The 17,354-nt window shown below is 45.9% G+C and overlaps 1 protein-coding gene across 1 annotated transcript; it reads left to right on the top strand.

The window, feature by feature from the left end:
• Positions 1–1,116: 1,116 nt before the first annotated feature.
• On the top strand, positions 1,117–15,773 carry LOC149361513 (uncharacterized; the record flags this gene model as incomplete). Its single annotated transcript, XM_089568102.1, has 5 exons — positions 1,117–1,199; positions 5,354–5,492; positions 11,075–11,135; positions 11,200–11,362; positions 15,662–15,773. Coding segments are annotated over 5 exons (558 nt in total), but the record flags the coding sequence as incomplete, so codon positions are not given.
• Between the last annotated feature and the right edge of the window lie 1,581 nt (positions 15,774–17,354).

The raw sequence follows: 17,354 nt of genomic DNA, 5'->3' as shown, positions 1-17,354 counted from the left end.
TTATACCACTTTGCCTATGTGACACTGGTGACGTCACCACTGGATTACATCACACATAATTGATGACGAAGTAATGACAAATTAGTAATTAGTGACTAATTACTGATTAATGACTAAATACTAATTACCTGCTAATTAATGACGCTTAAGCTTCGCCTTTAGGAGAGGAACGCGACTGTGTTGTAGCGCTACCAGGCAGTCCACGGAACGCCACCAGCCGTTCGGCGCGATGCCTTGCCCTTTGGCCGCCGCGGTGGCTCAGTGGCTATGGTGCTCGTCTGCTGACCCAAAAGACGCGGGTTCGATCCCGGCCGCGGCGGCTGGAATTTCTTTGGAGGAGAAATTCTAGAGGCCCGTGTACTGTGCGATGTCAGTGCACGTTAAAGAACCCCAGGTGGTCGAAATTTCCGGAGCCCTTCACTACGGCGTCTCTCATAGCCTTAGTCGCTTCGGGACGTTAAACCCCATAAACCAAACCAACGAACCAGCCTTGCCCTTTGAACGCGACGCTTTTTGAGGAAAGGAAATTACGCAGTAATTCTCTGACATCTCGGTGGACACCCGAACCGCACCCTAAAGGTAGGGAGGAACGCCACCACCCGTTCGGCGCGAAGCTACCGGCGCTTGTATGCCGGTCCTGTAGGAGGGCTTAGAGAGTCTCATTAAATCTCGTTAAATCTCGTACGGTGCCTGGATGCTCTCGTTTCAGCTCCCAGATGTGTGGTATTCAGTGCCCGGATGAGTGGAATTCAGTGCCCGGATGAGTGGAATTCAGTGCCCGGATGTTGGCTCTCGGTCTCGGCGTGACGTCACCACAATGCCGACAACGGGAGCTAAAAGCATTTCATGCTTAAAACCGAAACAAGCCGAAACCGTAACCGAACTATTTTGCGGAGGCCGCGGAGTGACACACTCTTCTTTGGCGGAAGCCATACAGAACTCTACGATGCAGAGCAGAAGCTCAACTTTGGCCGCTTAGCGCACTTCGCAATTTGCGGGTCAGTTGCATCAGCAGCTTTATCGTGACGAGTTTATCGCGAGCTGGCCGTTAACGGTAATCGTATGTTTTGACATTCGTTTTGTTCGTCCTTGCGGCATCGCGTCTTCGACTTTTTTTCCGACGTGATAGTGTTGCTTCTAAGTGAAATCTGGAGCGCCCATAAACGAGACGGCACCGCGCTCGTCCACGCTGAAAGAAGGTAAGCAAGGGTAGCATTTCATTTCTTGCTTCATTCAGCTTACGGCCAGGACCGAGCTCTGTTAGCTCGCACAAATGTTAGTTCCTTGTCTTGTGCAGCGGGTAATGTGCGCAGATGCTTTGGTCGCTGCCACTCCTCTAAATACTGCAACTCGTTGTACGGCCACATTGAACGAAGCCTTCCTGATGTCACGTGCTGTCATGAGTTCGGCCTTTTTCGGAGCTCGGCCTGAGGGCCTCAATAGTGCTATGTTTGGACTGACGATAGCTGCAGAGTCTTCTGTACTCACTGAATGGCTGTGAAGCGCGGCTGGTGTAGTGCGAAGGAAAAAATGGCGTGAGTATAGTTCCAGAATCATTCCTTGTGTCGCAGATCGTTGTGAGGCCTCTTTGAAAGCAGCCTGCCTGCTCCAAGTGCATGCGGTCATGAGTTAGGTCTTCATTTTTGGAGTTGTCGTATGTAACAGACTTGTATTAGAAATTGCGCTGTGTTTGAACTGACGGTAGCTCGTCGCCTGTTCTCGCTGAAAGGCAAGGAAGGGCAGTAAAGGAAGATCGAGGACTTATGTAGTTCCGTAATTGAGTCTTTTAGATACATGTACGCGAAAGCTCAAGGGTCAAAACTCAACGTCCCAGACGTCGCGCTCAACAATCTGGATTTTTTTCGAAAAAGTTCGTGGAAACTTATCTCAGTGTGCGTAATCAAGGCATAAAATATTTTTGCCGAAAAAAAAATGTATTTGTTAAGTGAGCGCATTTTGAAAATTGAAGACACCAGGCACTGATAAATAATTAATAAAAACTCCGTATGTTTACAAAATATCTCAGAAATCTTTCGCTGACATTTGCAGAGACAGCCTGGCTTTCGATGTGATTCAGACTACGCAGTTTTATCGGGCACATTTCTTAAAAAATTAGATTTTGAAAATGTATAATTTTGTCATATTTTAAAAATAAATTTCTCTCCGTAATTTTAAAATAGCTGTTGTGCCTCTCTAGATGTATATTGCCTATAAAAAATGTAACTGGAGTTCAACACTGTCTAAAGGAAAGTAAAAAAAAATACGAAATTTGCAAAAAGTGAATTTTGAGCCATAAACACGTTAATTTCCCCTTGAGGTGGTCCTAGCAAAAACAAAAAATGGCGGGTTAAATGGAACGGTTTATTGCCTTTCATTTCTGAAATTTTCGTTGAGGTAATTTTTGTTTACGGCGACAAACGAATTTTGAAGTTGAGCTCTCGCTCCGCAAGTGGCTTTCTTCTCGTTGATGCTGCATAATCTTCCCCGCTGCTCAGGTCCCTCCTTCTCCTCTTATTTTCTTTCACACCTCTTCTCTCTATTCGTCTGAGGAGAGCCGGCATCGAGTCATGTGACAGTTTTCCCGCCTTTCTCTCCTTCCTAATACGACTAGTTCGTGGTTTGCGCGTGTTTATTGCTCGATAAAAAAACCGCGGAAGTGCGTCGTGGAGAAATACGTGGACTCGATGACCAGAAATGAAGCGACGGAGCACGATTAGTTCGTGTTATGGCGGGTGAACAAGTTGATTTCATTAGGACGTTCTTGCGGGCTAATTGGTTTATTGCTCTAGAAATGTTATAACTGCGGAGTTAGAGGATACAGACAACATATGTCTTTTGCACAGTTTTAACACTTCTGGAGCTATGAACAAACTAGCCCGCAAGGACGTCCACTAAAGCACATCTCTTCTACTCCGGTCTCTGTTTTGTGTTCCCCGGAATCCAAAGAAGATGGAGCAAAAAAAAACTGCGCCCGTGGTGTTCTGTCTGTTACTCGTTGCCTATGTCCTCGCTTTTTGCGCACTTTTAACGTTTGTGGATGTTGATTTCACGAAGTAAATATTTTGAGACAAATATCGTGAAACAGTAAGACGCCGTGTTTCTAAATACTTGAACAATAGCTTTCTTTGCACGAAACTACAAAGTCGCGTGCAGAGAGGGTAAGAGACACGACTTATTAAAAATTTTACCCATGTTATTACCCGATAGAAGCCGCTCAGAGGAAAAAGGCGGTAAAAGTGTGTCGCATGGTCCCGCGCGCCGCCGCGGACACGCCGCCGAAAGGGGAGAAAAAGCCGGGAAAACTGTGTCAGATGACCCGCGCCGGAGGGCTCCCATCAGACGAATTGAAAGAACAGGCGTGAAAGAAAGTAAAAGAAGGAGGGAGAATATAAGAACAAGAGGGAAGCGGGGGAGGAGGGGCCGGAGCAGCGAGGAGGATTATGCAACACCCACGAGGAAAAAAGCTCCGCAATTTGCGTCGTCTCTTAATTTCCTTCACCGCTGAACACGGCACCTGGCATGGCGCGACATTTGTGGCCAGATCACCACTTCAATTTGTCATCGCCCGCTGTCGTGCATTTTTAAGGGTTGAGTTAAAGCAGACACTGCATGAAATTCGGCGGGTGGTAATGTTGAAAGTGAAATCGTTTCGGTTTCGAAGTTCGAACGGACCCGCTTTGGTGCCAGGCAGCCAAGAGCAGAAAAACGAAGGTATTCACCATGCTGTGCCGCGTGAACCACGAGGATCGAACGACCAGCCGGCATGGCAGGCGCAACACAAGTACTTTATGTCCGAATATGATTGCTGAGAGCCCGAGCGCGCATGCCGCGGCGGCGGGTGACGGGAGACACGCTGGCGGTGAGCGCGGCGTGCTGCCCGCTCGCGAGGAGGTGTCTCGCTCGCATGAACGGGCTTCGCCTGCATAGAGGCTCAGCCTCTTTACAGTTGCGGTCGTGTCTCTGTTGAAGACGGATGTGCAGTTTTAATCACATGGGTGAACCGAGCCCCTCTTTCTGCATTTTATCTGGCTACAGTGTCTACGGGATTGTGCTTTGCGGTGAAGTGGCATTAAGAGACGACGCAACTTGCAGCGCGCGATAGCTCAACTTCAAAAAATCTTTTCTCGCTTTAAACAAACATTACCTCGATTAAAATGTCAGAAATGAAAGGCAGTAAATGGTTCTATTTAAACCGGTATTGTTTGTATTTTATTTCTTGCTCCTAAGGGTGAAATTAAGCGATGTTTACGGCTCAAAATTTACTTTTTGTCAACATGAGTATTATTTTTTGCAGACTTTCATCTTCTGTAACATTTTTTATGTTTCAGGCATCTATGGAAGCAAAATGGCTATTTTAAATTTCTCGAGAGCAAGTTAACATTTTTTTACATGACAAAAATAGTACACTTTCACAGTCTCTTTAAATGTATAAATATATTTGAGCCGTACAAAAATGCGCGGCTCCGAATCGCATCCAATGCCAGATTTTATGCAAATGTCATGGTAAAGTTAATTGGCTGTTTCCTCAATATTTATATTTTTATTATTATTGGGCAGCGTCTGGTTTCTCACCTATTCGAAAAGTTCACACTGTGCTCACCTCACCAGTGACTTTGTCTGGCAAAATTATTTTAGGCTTCGATTACATACACTGAAATTGCTTTCATTATTTTTTTTAACAAATCGGAGATGGCTGAGCACAATGCTGGGACTGCAATCGAATGACCCTCAATAAAGGCAACAGCAGCCTGTTTGCAGGTGAAACGTTTTGCATGTGTCGCTTGTCTCGTCGCTTGAATCTGCAACCACAGAAGATTTGGCTTGTCATGCACCAGCAGTAGCAAGTATGACATCCAGTTACATGTATAGCGAAAGCAGTAGGCCGCACTGCAACTGTGTGGGCTTCGTAAACAGGCAGCCCCCTCCGCAGTATTGTGGTTGCATCCTAGCCTGTACGTATCTAATTACCAAGTGCTCGGCTAGTGGTGTATCCGTTTATTTCGCATGTGGAACCAGATTTTAAGTTAGATATGAGTGCATACGCCCGGTATTCGGTCCTTAAAAGACCTTGTTTTGGAATTTTGTGGGTTCAACTTTACATTTGTACATTACAGTAATTATTGGGTCATCTGACCATTTAAGTGTGCACTCTACTTCAGCCCAATCAAGTGAGCATACAGAACATCTTCTAATGTTATAAAAATTTGTTTTCTGAATTACTAAAGTTTACTCACTATCCTATAGGCCCTTGCCTTTGTTAAGGACTGTGTGGCACTGCCGTCACATCCAAAATTTATTACGTTTAAATTTTAGATGCGTCGGTTCTGTGTTGATGTTTTCTTTTTTTCTGCAGTGGGAACCTTATCCAGGGCTGCTACACATGCACACTTAGTGGCCACGACAGAGATTTGTTTTTGTTTTGGAACCAGTTGAACATAACTGTATGGTGCTCCCAGCTAACAGAAACTCGTTGCAATGACCTCACAAACCAGGTGAGCTCTGTTTTAAACATTCTATCCCTAGCTTTGCTTAGATGCATGCGAATGTTTTTCGTTCATCAAATAATACATATAAACAGTCTGGATTCAAAGTACTTTTGCACTGAATGGGCTAATACGTCAACAGTCAGGATTTAAAGCACTTTTTCTCAGAGCATCCACCTTTGAGTAGGAATTTAATAAAGCTGCGATGCTAGCTTCGAAATATTTTTTTGCTCACTTTTAGTTGCCCACATTGCAAGTCTATTCCTATTGTGATTGGCTGCAATATTGTAAATTTGATGAGAGTTGCACCTTCAGTGTTTCTCTTTCAGCGCTTAGTCTTGTTGTGTGCAAATGAGTGGCAAGTTATGTAAGGTGTAACAGTATTCCAGTAAACCAGCTCTGCTTCAGGAAACCAAAAAAGCAGATATGTGTATGCAGATATTCTTTTTTTACCAAGCTGCCCACCATATGTCAGCAGCAGTCAGAGAGGTATAATAAACTGCAGAAAATGCAGCACTCTCTATGAGTCACGATATGAAACATTTCCCATGGCTCAAAATTCGATGCTCATTTCGGTTGCATTTTCACTTTGTTGCTGTTGCAGAGGTTGAGTCCAGGCCCCGTGCCCCGATACATGCACAATGGCATACAAGTGCAGCATATGCCAAGCAGTTGCGAAAACTTTGCCTCAGTTCTTGACGCATGCATCACTACATAAAAATGAAAGCAACCTTCACATTCGCTGTCCTTCTACTGACTGCTGCAGAGTATTTCGAAAAGTCAGCTCCTTGAAGAGCCATATCTTTAGATCTCACAAGCGTGATGGTATTCCGGCTGCTGTAATAACTTGCAGGAGCCTCTCACTGGTCTGCACCATCGATACATGTATACAGACATGTCGAGATGTCAAATCCTTGTTGAATCATCTAAAGGGGCACATCACTGAAGGGAAGAAAGTTTCTTTCCAGTTTTTTGCTTGTTCACGAATGTTTACGAACAAGTCGACATTTTCCTCCCGTATTTCTCGATGCCACAGGCATGCTTTTCAACCAGGTGTATGCGAGTCTTATTTAGAGAGCACCTCTGCAGAAAGGTGCAAGGAAGCACAAATTAATCTTGAAACTGAAATTCATACTGCTGGCTTGGAGACTTGTGCATCTCAGGAACAATGTACTGAGGACTGCCACTCAGAGGCTGATGGAAGCAAAGAGGTGGCTGAAGGTGTCATGCACGAAGATTCTCTATGTACTGATATTACAGATGCTTTCGGACGCTTTTACCTGCGTCTCCACTCGCCGCCGCGGTGGCTCAGCGGTTATGGTGCTCGGCTGCTAACCCAAAAGACGCGGGTTCGATCCCGGCTGCGGCGGCTAGAATTTCTTTGGAAGAGAAATTCTAGAGGTCCGTGTACTGTGCGATGTCAGTGCACGTTAAAGAACCCCAGGTAGTCGAAGTTTCCGGAGCCCTCCAATACGGCGTCTCTCATAGCCTTAGTCGCTTTGGGACGTTAAACCCCATAAACCATAAACCATGAACTGCGTCTCCATTCGGAGAGTTTGGTGCCCTCAAGAACAGTTCAAGTCATTTCTGAGGCAATTTGTGACCTCCAGAGCAACAATCTTGACCACATAGCTAGTGCATTAAGGACAAAGATGAGAGATGCTGGCTTGAATGAGGATTTCATTCAGCAGGCAGTCACCAGTATGCTTCAAAGTGATGTTATCGTCAGCCTGCACAGGAAGAGTGGAGTTTTTCGGAGCACTTACTCTCGAAGAGACTACTTTCAGAGCAAATTCAGCTATGTGGAGCCGGTAGCTGTGCGTCTTGGAAAAAACAAAAACAATCAAGAGGCTCATTTTCATTATGTTCCAATAATTGAAACAATAAAATTATTGTTAAGAGATAGCTCAGTTCAAGATCAGTGTTTGAACCTGGAAGTTTATGAACCAGGTGTCTTTAAGGATTTCACTGACGGGAATGTTTTTAAGTCAGTACCACTGTTTCAGGATCACCGCACTGCTTTACGCTTGATTCTTTTTCAAGATGCTTTTCAAGTGGCAAATCCTTTAGGTTCGGCAAAGAACAAGCACAAACTTTTAGGTGTGTATATGATGCTTGGAAACCTACGTTCTTGGAATAGAAGTCGTATCTGTTCAATTCAGCTAGTGCTGCTTTGTAAAGAAACTGACATTTTGTTCTTCGGACAAGACAAGGTGTTTTCTTAATTGATTGATGACATCAAAAAGTTGGAAGTTGGCTGCCTGTTGGCGCACAGCATTCCGGCATATGGCACGGTGGTGACAATTCTGGGCGACAACCTAGGCAGCCACAGTATTGGTGGATTCATGGAAAATTTCAGCACAGCTGAGTACATCTGCACGTTTTGTTTAGTGAAGCGTGAACATATGTTTGAGAAAAACGTATCTGACACCAGTGATCTAAGAAACAAAGTAATCTACAAAGAGGCAGTGAAGAACCTACAGGATGACAGTTGTCTTCTTTCATGCCAAGGCATTAAATTTGATGCTTTGTTTAATGGCCTAAAATACTTCCATGTCTGCGCTCCTGGGCTTCCTCCATGTTTAGCACATGGGCTGTTTGAAGGTGTGGTATCGTACGATCTTGCGTTGATGCTACAATACTTCATCACCAAGCAGCGATGGTTATCACGTGAAGAACTGAATAAAAGGATACTCTCATTCAAGTTCAAAGGAATAGATGTGAATGACCAGCCAGCTGAAATCAAAACATTTAAAAAGCTGAGTGGACATGCAGTCCAGAACTGGATTATGCTTCGGTTTTTACCCGTCTTTCTTGATGACAAGGTATGCAGAAAAGACCATGTATGGGAGTTAGCATTGATGCTCACTGAACTTGTTCAGTTGGTGTGCGCACCGGCAATAAATATGCCCATGGTAATGAGGCTGAAAGATTTGACAGAAGATTACATTGACCGAAGAATTGAGCTTTTTCCTGGTGCACCTCTGAAACCAAGCACCATTACCTGGTTCACTACCCTTACCTCATTACTCAGTTTGGGCCACTTATTAGGTTATGGACTATGCGTTGTGAAAGCAAGCATGGTTATTTTCGCAAGTGCATAAGAAGTGCCCAGAACTTCAAAAACACCACGTTAACACTTGCTGAAAAATACCAGCTTCTTCAGGCATTCAGGGGGAGTAGCTGCCGCTTTGAAAAAGACTTAGTGATTGACTCTACATTTCCTTTTTGCCCTAGTTTGTTCAGTATGGAAGTTCAGGAAGCCATCAAGACTTGTGGAGCACAAGGAAAAGAAGTGTATTGCGCTTACCAAGTTTAATACAGGGGCACCAAGTACAGCAAAGATATGGTTGTGGTTTTGGATCGTGAGGAAAGCAGGCTCGTGTTCGGCCGAATTATTTTCATTTTATTGGAAGACAACATGGTCTATTTTCTTGTTCGTGTCACTTGTTCTGTTTTGAAACCTATGATGATGATATACCACTTGCTAGGTCCAGAATCTGGGACACTAAAATGCATTTCTATTCAGGACCTTTTGGATTACTATCCACTTCATTTATATGATGTTGGCCATTCAAAAGTGACAGTCATTGCACTGAGGCATGCAGTTTTAGATCATTACTGAATTTATTTTTTTCAGCCCAGAGGACTTCATGTCGTGTGTTCAGGAGTGGCTTCCAGCACTCAGTGAGGAGGACGTCGCTACCATTGGGCATAAACTCCAGGACTTGGGAGTAAAATGTGTGGAACACTTCAAGTATCTGCAGGAATCAGACTTAGACTTCTTAGCCCCTGTGCAAAGGCGCATCCTGCTTGAGAAGTTTCAAACCGTCAGTGCTGCTCCTGTCCTTTCTGGGAAGAGTGGTAGTTGTGATAAGGTGACTTCAAATGCCAACTCACAGCTAGATGAATGGGCTGAAAAATTTTTCATTCCTTGGGAAATGCTTCCACCAGGCTTACTTCAATCATGCAAAGCAAAAGAAAGCCTACAAAAGTTGATCTGAACCAGATGGTGAGGATGCTAAGTTCTCTTATCCTGGACAAGCATCGAGCGCCTGGCAGACGAAACCTGAGAATAATTGGAGCAAAAGTTGTGCCGGTGTACCGCTCATCGTTTCAGGATTTGCTAGAGGGTACAATTGTTGGCACAGGAATTGAGACGTTGATGTGGAAGCTCGAGAACTGTATAAATAACAAGAGACCAATTGCACATGTGCTGCCCGCAGAAATTGTTGGTGACCCAGACTCATTCCAGCCGCGCCCAAGATCTACCCGTGACTCGTATGGTTGCATATCATGGCAGCCAGAGTTACCGAGTGGTGAAAGTTTGCTGACACAGCGTGAAAAGCAGCAGCAGCAGCTCCTTTATGAGTATGCTAAAGTACACCCGAACAAGCAGCTTGTCATTCGTTTCATGACTGAGACGTACGCATCGTAAAGACTGACGATAAATCACTCGAGGAGTGTGGCAGAGGTAAAAAAAAAAACGGCCATTTTTGTTTAGTGAGGACTGTCGTCTTGAGCATTCCAAAGAGCTACTTGGTAGTGATGTTTTCCGAAGAATTGAGGCTAGCATGGAAAGCGTCGGCCGTCGTATATATCGTTATGCTTATAGTCACATTAAGCGGCCCAAGGTCAAGAAATGTCTCGAAGAAATTGAACGAGCAAAGAACCACCTCAGGAGTGTGACACCAGAGCATGAAGGTGCACCTGTTCTCCTCCTTGCACTGTTTGGAGAGGATGAAGAGCTCATCTACAAGTCTGCTGAGGCAAGCTTATAATTTTATCCTCTGCTGCTGTGTGGCAGAAAAGTGTTTGTGCATGCAGAATTCAGATGTGCATTGCATATGGGTATAAAAAATTCCACACTCCACAACTACATTATTTTAATGGTAATTGTATACATTATAGTCGGTGCTGTTATTAAAAGCGGTGCTGTTAATAACTGCTGTTAATAAACTGCTGTTATTAATTTTTAAGTCATTTTGAGCTTTGTACATTTTATGCTTATGCATGCTATGGTGGACTAAAAGATACTCTGAGAGTAGGTATGAGGACAAATGCTGTAGTAGAATGGCACTAGTGTATCAAAATAGTTAAAAACTTATTACATAGTATCGTTAAAAGCCTTGCCTTGCATGATATCAGGTGTCAGCTTTGTCAGCGAAAAATCATGAGCCTGGGCTTTGGTAGGGTACATGGCAGGACACTGGTTCGTCAGTGGGTTCTGTGACGTCTCAAGCCGGCATGACGTTACCGAGTTGGCAGGACCAACCAACTTGGCTAACTTCATTGAGATGGCGCTAATGCATTCGCACTATACCCTTTAGGGCACAGCTAATGTGTCCACCAAATATCTGTGGTGATATACTTTATGCGAAAAAATTCTCTCTAATTTACGTTAGTAACAAACAGTTTGTGCCTGCAGCCATGAAACATATCTCTATGGTTTAAAGACTTTGTTCTCCACCTAATTTTGTGCGGTAATACAATTATGCAGCTGATGACAGTCAGTTTTCTTAAGAACTGTTCTGGCTATTGGTATCAGTTTTTCAATACCTTCCCTCTGTATTGCTTTTCTCATTTTGCAGGAGACCGCCCATGATGATGACTTGGGCGACATGCCACTGACGCCCATGATATGTATAAAAGGTTAGTTTTGGAATCATTGAACATCTCATTATGCACTAATATTCTTTTATTCTCATTCTTCTAGGGCCAGGTCCCTTTGAGGCTGAAACGTTCACTGTTTGCGTGGATGGTGTTGCTGTAATAACTACCCAGCGGGCTGCAGCTTTCAAATTCATGTTTCTCTTATACTTCGTTTTAAACATCCAGTATCCACGTGAAGTGGCTTCGACATTGGAGTTTGTGCAGAGGTAAGGTCTCGTATCTCTTTTTCTTCAGCTATAGGTTTAAATTTACCAGTTGCTTTTCTCACAGTTGCACATATTTTATAGGAATATTGCTGATAGACTGTTTAAAAATTTCTGCTTTTGAGCCTTTGCAGAAGGTGGAGAAAAACTTTTCAAAAATGAGGATGCTAGTGATTTTAAACTTTTTAGGGAACGCAAAAAAAACAGAGAATTCTGAGAAGCGCTGAGAATATTTTTAATCAAGTTATTGCACTATCTCCCGATAGCAGATATCAGAATGGACCTTTATAATTCATTTTCAGAAATGAGTATTGAAATGCTTAAATGTTATATATTAAATAAGAAAAATCTTAAACGTGAAATTTCGAAAAACTACAAGTTTGAAATCCTTGAATATGGAGGTAAAAAACCACAAAAAATCCATAATACACAAAATGTGGTACATTTCACCTCTTATAACTTCGAGACAAAAACTTTGCAGGCTTATCTACTACTTCTTTGTTTCTTTCACCTGTATTCACCACTCGGTTTTGTGCCCTGCTCACTCCACTCAAAGGAACATTCATGAAAATATTGAAGAAAATTTACTTTGGATTTACTGAAATAAACAGTACGGACAAGATATTCTGTTCATAGCACAGCATGCAGTTTTTCGTTTCTGAATTCTTGTGGCGGTTGTTTTTACAGAGGGGTGTGAGCTTGTAAGTCAACGAAAAATCACAGGCGTGACTGGTAGCCGCTATTGCCGTAGGATTGTGCGACCTCACGAGACCAACTGAAATGGCCATATTGTTACGGGCTGCAACTTGAGCTTCTTATTTGAGATGAAAGCGTGAGATCTTAACTCGGGGTATCTCGAGGCCACGCAGGCATGTTTGTAAGGCTTGTTTAAGTGGGGCTTTATATCTATGGATGCATTGGCAGTAGCTGCCAACTCGGGCTTCTCCCTTAAAGTGCGTGGGTGAGGTAGAATTGAGCCCTCCAGGACCCTTTCATTCTGAGTTGGACACGCTACCCCAATGCAAGCACGATCGTACGACTTGGTTGAAGCTGGGCTCCACACATGCATCGGGTGATCTTTCACATTATGTGGTAGCTTGTGACTGAAATCTAATGGGTATGTGTGAGATAAGAGGTGCAAATTTACAATCTACAGAGGATCCGTAACTGAGCATCCACAAAAGGAGCCGGCCGATGGGACCCTTTAACGCTGTCGTGTCAAAGGCACAGCTGAAGTGTCCCCCATATTTTCTTGGGCAGGTCTTTCACCTAATGTGGCAGTATAGACTGTATTCCGATGAGTGTGTGTGGAGTGCATGTGCGCAAACAAGTATCTGGAAGGGGAGCCGGCAGAGTGGAGCCAATTAGTCAGTCGTGTTTTACCCTTTTAAAGGTGGGACTTGAGTGACCCCACAATTTTTGCATTCAGATGCTCGCTTTTATTGTTGAAACAGACAAAAGAAGCGAGCAGTCTTTTTAACCGACAAAGAGGGCCACAGGGGGAGGCAACATTTGTTATGCTGTCCTTGGTTTCAGTGACTAGCGGGTTCTTTCGTACATGTACTGAAACAAGCCGTTCATACGCAACTTCGTGCACTCATGAAAAATGCAATGGCTTGTGGCTTTTCCTTTTATTTTAACAATGTATCCAGGCATATTTTCAGCGTTTTCCTTGATTTTTAGTCAATGCTTCACACAGCATAAACGTTTCAGGATTCCACGTAATTAGCCTGGTGGCATTCTTGGTATAGCCGCAGGAAAGGGGTGTTATCCTTTGTGTTCGTGACGCTAGAAGCGACCGGACTGATCTCGCTTGATTACAACCATGCTGAGCTGCATCTACGTGTTTCCTGATTACCCTAGATGATCTCGACCTGTTATCTCGAAGTTTCCTTGGCGGCTTTAAATTGAACGGTGCCGCGAGCAGCGGGCATTCGTAGTTCGACGACCGACGAGCACGTTTGTTGCTTACGCCGCCGCCGAGTGACTTAGTTCTTTTGCGGGCGCAAGTCAGCCGAAATAAAGAACTTCGTTTCCAAGACTGGTTGGTATCTTCCTGACCACTCGACTGCCGTCACTACAACGTGACATCTGGTGGAGGTGCGGGGTAGCCTTCCATGTACCGGTCACCCCCTGCAAATCGTGACGCCCGCCCTTTGAGCCGTGCACCGGAGCACGTGACTCCAGTCCATCGCGGAAGCCAACGTCTGCTAGGGGACGCACCTGAGTTTGGGACTCTGCCGGACCCTACTCGGAAGCGAAAACCAGTAGCAAAGTCCACCATGAGCCTGCCCCAGGCGACGACTCCAATCATTCTTCAGCAGCCCCGGGTGCCACCAACCTTCGACGTTTCGCCTGGCGCCGACCCCGAAGAATGGCTGGAACAGTTCGATCGTGTGGCTGTCTTCAACAACTGGGATGATGCTACAAAACTTAGGTACCTCTTCTTCGCCTTGGAGGGACCAGCAAGAATCTGGTTTGAGAATGAGGAAGCTAGCCTGACGAACTGGGAAACCTTCAAGGAGCAGCTTCTGAAGATCTTCACGAACGTCGAGCGAAAAGAGAGAGCCCAGCAGCTGCTACAGTGTCGCATAGAACATCCAAACGAGACCGTTTCAATGTACACTGAGGAGATGAAGCCTCTCTTCCGGCGTGCCGACTCGAACATGAAGGAGGATGAAAAGGTGAAGCTGCTTATGCGAGGAGTTAAAGAGCATCTCTTTGCGGGCCTCGTACGGAACCCACCCAAAACCGTCGCGGAATTCGTCGAAGAGGCATCCACCATGGAAAAAACCCTTGATGCCAGAGCCCGCCAGTATGACCGCCAGCAGCGCTTTTTGTCAGCAAGCTGCATGGACAACGCTAACAACGATGACCTGCGCGAGGTTATACGTGAAATTGTGCGAGAAGAGCTCCGACGATTGCTGCCAACAGGAACGCAGCCGCAGCTCACTTCGCTCACCGACGTCATCCGGGACGAGGTGCAACAGGCCTTGGGTGTGACACCGACCACCACCCAGCCTCTGGAGCCTCCAGCCATGACTTACGCCGCAGCAGTCCGCCGTCCTGCACCTCGACGACGAGACCCAAGCCCCTATAGCCCTCATCCAGCTGCGCTGGACCTCCGCCCTCTCGCCCCAACCCGCCCGTCCTACGAGCGTCGCACACAGCCAAGGAAATGCGACGAGTGGAGAACTGCCTACCAGCGCCGCCCACTATGCTTCCACTGTGGCGAAGCCGGTCACATTCTCCGGTACTGCCCATACAGCAGAATGGCCATCCGAGGGTTTTCTTACGACGCCCCACGACCCTGACCCGGCCAGCGACCAGCCGAAATTGAGGAGGTCTTGCGGCGGGAAGAATACTCATCGTCGAGCCGCCTGTCATGTTCCCCGTCGCCATCGTCACCGCGCTTTGTATCCCCTAGCCGAGGCTACGCAGCGCGTGGACGCACTCCCAGCCCCCGAAGGTTAAACTGAATAAAGCAGCCTCTGGAGGCTGCTTTATGCCTTTATGCCATGACTATGCCTCAACTATGACGACCCCTACGACGACGGCGACCCTACGACGACGACCCTACGACGACGACCCTACGACGACGACCCTACGACGAAGACCCTACGACGACGACCCTACGACGACGACGACCCTACGACGACGACGACCCTACGACGACGACGACCCGTACGACGACGACGACCCGTACGACGAGGACGACCCGTACGACGACGACGACCCGTACGACGACGACGACCCGTACGACGACGGCCCCCTAGCCGACGACGACACGGCCAGATTTTAAGCTTTTACCGCTGCCCTCAAACCTTATTATGAACGCTAAAGGACTCGAAGTTAGCATCCTCCGTGTTTATTTTCATTGTAAAGCATCGAAGCGATGCTTCTTTGAGAGGGGGGTAATGCCACGTATCATTGTAGTGTCCTTTCGTTCGCGCAAGGTGTTCGTGACGCTAGAAGCGACCGGACTGATCTCGCTTGATCGCAGCCATGCTGAGCTGCATCTACGTGTTTCCAGATTACTCTAGATGATCTCGACCTGTTATCTCGAAGTTTCCTTGCCGGCTTTAAATTGAACGATGCCGCGAGCAGCGGGCATTCGTAGTTCGATGACCGACGAGCACGTTTATTGCTTACGCCGCCGCCGAGTGATTCATTCTTTTGCGGGCGCAAGTGAGCCGAAATAAAGAACTGCGTTTCCAAGACTGGTTGGTGTCTTCCTGACCCCTCGACTGCCGTCACTACAACGTGACAGTATACTAATCTTGCCTCTTTCGTTTCTTTAAGGGCAATTGCGGGAATCAACCCAGAGAGAAGCACAAAGGCACGACGAACATCAAAGAAACAGTATTCTTTGTCTCCAAAAGTCGCTGCCTTTGCAAATGCCCTGGATGAGTAGAAATTGTGAGCATATCAATAAAGAGGAAAATTTGGTAGTTCTGACCATTGCCTTCAACTCCTTGCTAGAATATAATACACGGTTATAGTGCTAGCACAGTGCATAGGAAATTGGTGCTGCACGCTGCTGCTTTTATGATTGCACATAGAGAGTAGAAGCATTCATCAAGTCTAAGTCAGAATATCTACTGCGTTAAGGAGAGAACAGTACCCATTTTTCTTAAATCTTGTAGTGTATGGTCTTGAGTGCAGGGTTAAAACATATTTCTGCAAAATGACAAGGAATATATAAACAGAAAAATTGTGTGCTATTACAAAATTGCATAATCAGTGAAAAAATCTGCAGAATTACAGAAACAGCACTAACAGAAAAATTGTGCTTGATTACAAATCAGCCTGTTATAGTAAGAACTATGCAGGGAAAATTTCTGTAGAGTTACAGAAAATGCATTCGCAGAAAATTTCTGTGCAATTACCAAATAGCCTGTTTTTTAACAAGGTATCTGGAACAAAAATCTCTGTAGAACTACAGGAAAGCAATAACAGACTACATATGCAAAATTACTAAGAAAGACAAACCAGAAAATAGACAAGAGCAGAGTTGTTATGCCACTAAATTTGCCATGCATTTTCTATTTTTCTGTGTTTTTTTACAGTGTGTGCTGCAAACGGGGGCATAAAGTCTCGCTCAATCGCCGGCCAGTCGCTCGCTGCTCGATTTTCCAGCCTTGCGTGCGCAATTCGAAAGCTACGGAGCCAATCATTGAGCGAGCCAAGCTTTTCGCAACGACGCTACTCGCGGTCGCGCCGGGCGACGCACTGTGCGCTGCTCGCTGGCTGCCCTTGTCGTCGCTAAACCTAGCCGATTTCACATAAACGCTGTAGCAGAATGCGCTTCGGAACTGGCCAGCACTGCGGTGCTACCCTCGGCACCGTTTTACTGTGAACCCCACGTCATATGGAAATAAAGATATGCTCGGTTTTCGCGACTCCTTCAGGAGCGGAGCTACGAGAGGCCAGGTAAACTGCAGAGCACCAGCAAAGCGGTTATGGGAGGAAATTTGTATTGCTATTATCGCTTCGACAACTCGACATTGGCTGAAGATACTCTATCCCAGAGCTTTGGTCGTGAACAAACAATACCAGTGTATTTTTCTTACGCCGGCAGCCGGCATCCAGGCCGGCAGGCCGGCCCCGAGAAGCGCGTCCTTACGATTGTATGGCCGTGGCGCATATCAAACCCGCCACGACATTCTCCTTTTCGCTCAGGTTATAGTAGCACACTGTTTATAGTGAGGGACCACACCACTTTAAAGGACCGAGCGCGCGACTGACGTCATTTCCGAGACTTCTCATTTCACGTGCGAATAAAACGAGCAGGCGACCCGCAGGTCACCCTTGTAGGTGTGAGGAAGGGTGTCGTGGAGCTGCTGCCTGATCGCAAGCGACTGCTGGTCTCATGCTCTTGGCTACTTGCGAGTGTGAATGGGCATTCAATGCCCGTTTGAAGCCCCGAGTCCCAGAGTTCGCGTGAGTTAATTCAGTCCCCTGGTCACGGAGGAGGAGCCCCGAGCAAGTACAT

The sequence above is a fragment of the Amblyomma mixtum genome, chromosome 2 (assembly GCF_055824585.1).
Source record: "Amblyomma mixtum isolate Tamu chromosome 2, ASM5582458v1, whole genome shotgun sequence".
Classification (NCBI taxonomy): Eukaryota; Metazoa; Arthropoda; class Arachnida; order Ixodida; family Ixodidae; genus Amblyomma; species Amblyomma mixtum.
The sequence above is the reverse complement of the archived record's forward strand: the minus strand, read 5'-3'. Positions and strand labels throughout refer to the sequence as shown.